The 3,696-nt window shown below is 32.8% G+C and overlaps 1 protein-coding gene across 1 annotated transcript in view; it reads left to right on the forward strand.

The window, feature by feature from the left end:
* The first annotated feature begins 1,567 nt into the window (after positions 1-1,567).
* LOC122531876 overlaps positions 1,568-3,696 on the forward strand; it is a 5,860-nt gene continuing 3,731 nt past the window's right edge. The window contains exons 1-2 of the mRNA XM_043660148.1: positions 1,568-2,357; positions 3,054-3,371. Coding sequence (XP_043516083.1) covers positions 1,759-2,357; positions 3,054-3,371 — 917 coding nt within the window. The 5' untranslated portion in view covers positions 1,568-1,758. The remainder of the gene's footprint in view (positions 2,358-3,053; positions 3,372-3,696) is intronic.

A 3,696-nucleotide genomic window follows, 5' to 3' on the forward strand; every position in this document is an offset into this window, starting at 1 on the left:
AACGAGTGTCATACTTTTGATATTTTATATACTTTTTTATGTATATTCATTACATGTATTATATAATCCTAATCCTATTGCAATTTTAAAATTCGTTAATGTATAAAAATTCGTAGCCCAAATAATGTATGATAAAATTCCGTTTATTAAAATTTTATAGATATTAACAAATTCTAAAATATTAACATTGCAGACATAAAATCTTAATAACATTAAAATTTCAACAACATTATCTGTTTCTTCACATATTATTTTTGATTTCAACGATTACTAGTATAAAATCTTCAATGTTAAAATTTCGACATTTTTTATTTTAATTTGTAATCGTAATGATATTCGAAATTAAATACAACATATAAACGGAAATTTCATGAATGTTAAATTATTTGAAACGTTTCTACTTCAACTAGTAATGTTAGTTTAACTAACAATTCTACTTCAACTAGTAAATCTCATGTTAATCAATAATGGTAATAATTAGATTACGGATTTCTATGCAAATTCATATTTTTGAGATTAAAAAAAAAAAAAAAAAGGAAAAATAGAACTCTAGTGGAAAATTGTTGTACGTACATTTTTCATATTACGGGATATTATATTATATCCTATTATATTATAAAGATATTATATTATGTCCTATTATATTATAAGGATATTATATTATATTCTGTTATATCATAAGGATATTATATTATGTCCTGTTATATCATAAGGATATTATATTATATTCTATTATATCATAAGGATATTATATTATATCATATTATATCATAAGGATATATTATATCCTATTTTATTATAAGGATATTATATTATATCATATTATATCATAAGGATATATTATATCCTATTTTATTATAAGGATATTATATTATATCCTTTATTAAATTGCAAAGAAATCCGTAATCTATTAATAATAATTCCAAATTTCGTTGTTAAATGCATAATACTTGCAAAGCCGTCATGAAAATTTCAACATTTCATGTTTTCCATTTCAACTAATAAATCTTGCTCCGACCAACAATTGTAATAATATTCTATCGTTAACCCTTTGCACTCGATTTATTTTCAATGTTGTTGGGTGTAAACTTGTAATTTATTTTTAGGGAAATGAAATTAAAGTAATTTGCAGCGATAGAATTCAACGTTTTCATTTATTATTATCATAATAAGATTTAACTTTTAGGATCCTTTAAAGTGTGGTGCTTTCTTTAGCATGACACACGAGTTCTGTAACAAATTTGTATTGTAATCTGCAGCATGACATAGGAGTGCAAAGGGTTAACCACTTGCGCTGGCAACTGATTGCGGACCATAACGAGCGACCAAACCGTACACAACAATTCATTGCTTTCTTTTTCAACTCGCCGGCTATGACATCACCGGATAATAAATCTATCATTTGTTTTGCCCGGGTTATATACTTGAATATACTTGAAACTGAGAAAATATTGGAATTGTTGGAACGATTGCCCCGAAATTGCAATATTGGGAACAGAAAGTTCTTGACGCGCTTGGGCAAAAGGTGAAACATCAGCCCGAAGAACTGACGAAATTTTCACCTCTATTTTTCAGAGGGTAAACTGCGAGGCCCCGTTGGTCGACAGCAGCGCGCTGCCTCTGGAACACAGATCGGTTTACGGTCCACCGGCGCAGTATGGCCCTCCAGCGACGCACGCCGCCGAGGAGAATTGGCCTCTCGCTTCCCCGGACACGCCTCAAATAAAACACCTGCAGGTGCAATGCGAGAAAACGCACATGCGAGTGAACATCGAGTTCGACAGGCCGTTTTACGGGATGATATTCAGCAAGGGTTTCTACTCGGACCCGCACTGCGTCCACTTGAAACCGGGCACCGGCCACCTCAGCGCAACGTTCGAGATCTTCTTGAACTCGTGCGGGATGAGCTCGTCGGCGAATCACAATGTGGCGGCTTACGGGGCGCCGACGCCATCAGGCAGTTACGTGGAGAACACCATAATCGTCCAGTACGATCCGTACGTGCAGGAGGTCTGGGATCAAGCCAGGAAGCTACGTTGCACCTGGTACGACTTCTACGAGAAGGCAGTTACGTTCAGACCGTTCCAAGTGGACATGTTGCACGCCGTCACCGCTAATTTCCTTGGCGACAATCTGCAATGCTGGATGCAGATCCAAGTTGGCAAAGGGCCATGGGCCAGCGAGGTGTCCGGTATAGTGAAGATAGGGCAAACGATGACCATGGTCTTGGCTATTAAGGACGATGAGAATAAGTTTGACATGTTGGTGAGGAATTGCGTCGCTCACGATGGCAAGAGGGCACCTATTCAGCTGGTGGATCAATATGGCTGCGTGGTTAGGCCGAAGATTATGTCCAGGTGAGTGGCAATGTCTTGTTCTCTTATTTGTATATTTAAAGGCGACTCATGATGCTGTTTTGTTATACGTATAATATTATTTAATAAATATAAATATAATAAACAAGTAGAAAATGTTAATCTGTATATTATTTTATTCTTTCTACTTGCTATGTTATATATTTTGTTACTTAAAAATTTGATAGTTTGACAAGCTTAATGTTATTTGTTTAACAAGTACATTAACTGCTAGAGTATCTTTATGGATGAATGTAATACGTTTGCAATCTCTGATTTAAGAAATGTTACTCGAGTGTGAGACAATGATATTTAATAATTGTCACAAGTATATACGTAGCAGGTTTAACAATTGACCTCAATTGACAGATTAGTATTTAAAAAGAAACTGCGATTGAAAGAAATTAATAAATTAAAGAAATTTAGGAAATTAGAAAATATAGAGAAGAAAATAGAGAATTTAACATAATAAATTATATATTTATATTTATATTTTATAATAAATTATATATTTATTATATATTTATATTTATATTTAAATTTATTATATATTTATTATATATTTATATTTATATTTAAATTTATTATATATTATATATTTATATTTATATTTTATAAGATAGAAAATTTGAAATTAAAAGGATATAATCTACTGTGCAGACACCAAGTACAATGTACAATTGTTTGTGTCTGTTGCAGGTTCCAAAAGATAAAGAACTTCGGCCCAAGCGCCTCCGTTGTCAGCTTCGCATACTTCCAAGCCTTCAAATTCCCCGACAGTATGAACGTCCACTTCCAGTGCGTGATACAAGTGTGTCGTTACAACTGCCCGGAGCCGAAATGTGGACATCCTGGATTAGAATACGGTGCCCCTGCTGCGGCTCTCGCTCAGGAATACGGTGCACCGGTTCATCAGAGTCTCGGTGCCGAATACGGAGCACCACCAGTACCTGAATACGGTGTACCACCGGCATTCGCTGATCCTCGGCACCCTAGTGGGCCCGCTGGAGCTTACAGGTAGAGAATCTGATATAAGGAATAATAATTTTCGATGATTAATCCTTCGAATGTTGATACTATTAAAAAATTACAATCCATTATTACTGCATTATTACTGTATTATATATTACATACAATTTTAAATTTAATTTTAAATTAAATCAATTTAATTTTAATTTTAAATTAAATCAATTTAATTTTAATTCTAAATTAAACAATTCAGCAACTATTTAGTAGTTCAGTAATTTACTATTAAAAAGTTACAATCCACTATTATTGCAAATTATAATACAGTAACATAATATGTAATATGTATTATATATTACATACAATTTTAAATTTA

The sequence above is a fragment of the Frieseomelitta varia genome, unplaced genomic scaffold, assembly GCF_011392965.1.
Source record: "Frieseomelitta varia isolate USP_RPSP 00005682 unplaced genomic scaffold, Fvar_1.2 scaffold_420, whole genome shotgun sequence".
Classification (NCBI taxonomy): Eukaryota; Metazoa; Arthropoda; class Insecta; order Hymenoptera; family Apidae; genus Frieseomelitta; species Frieseomelitta varia.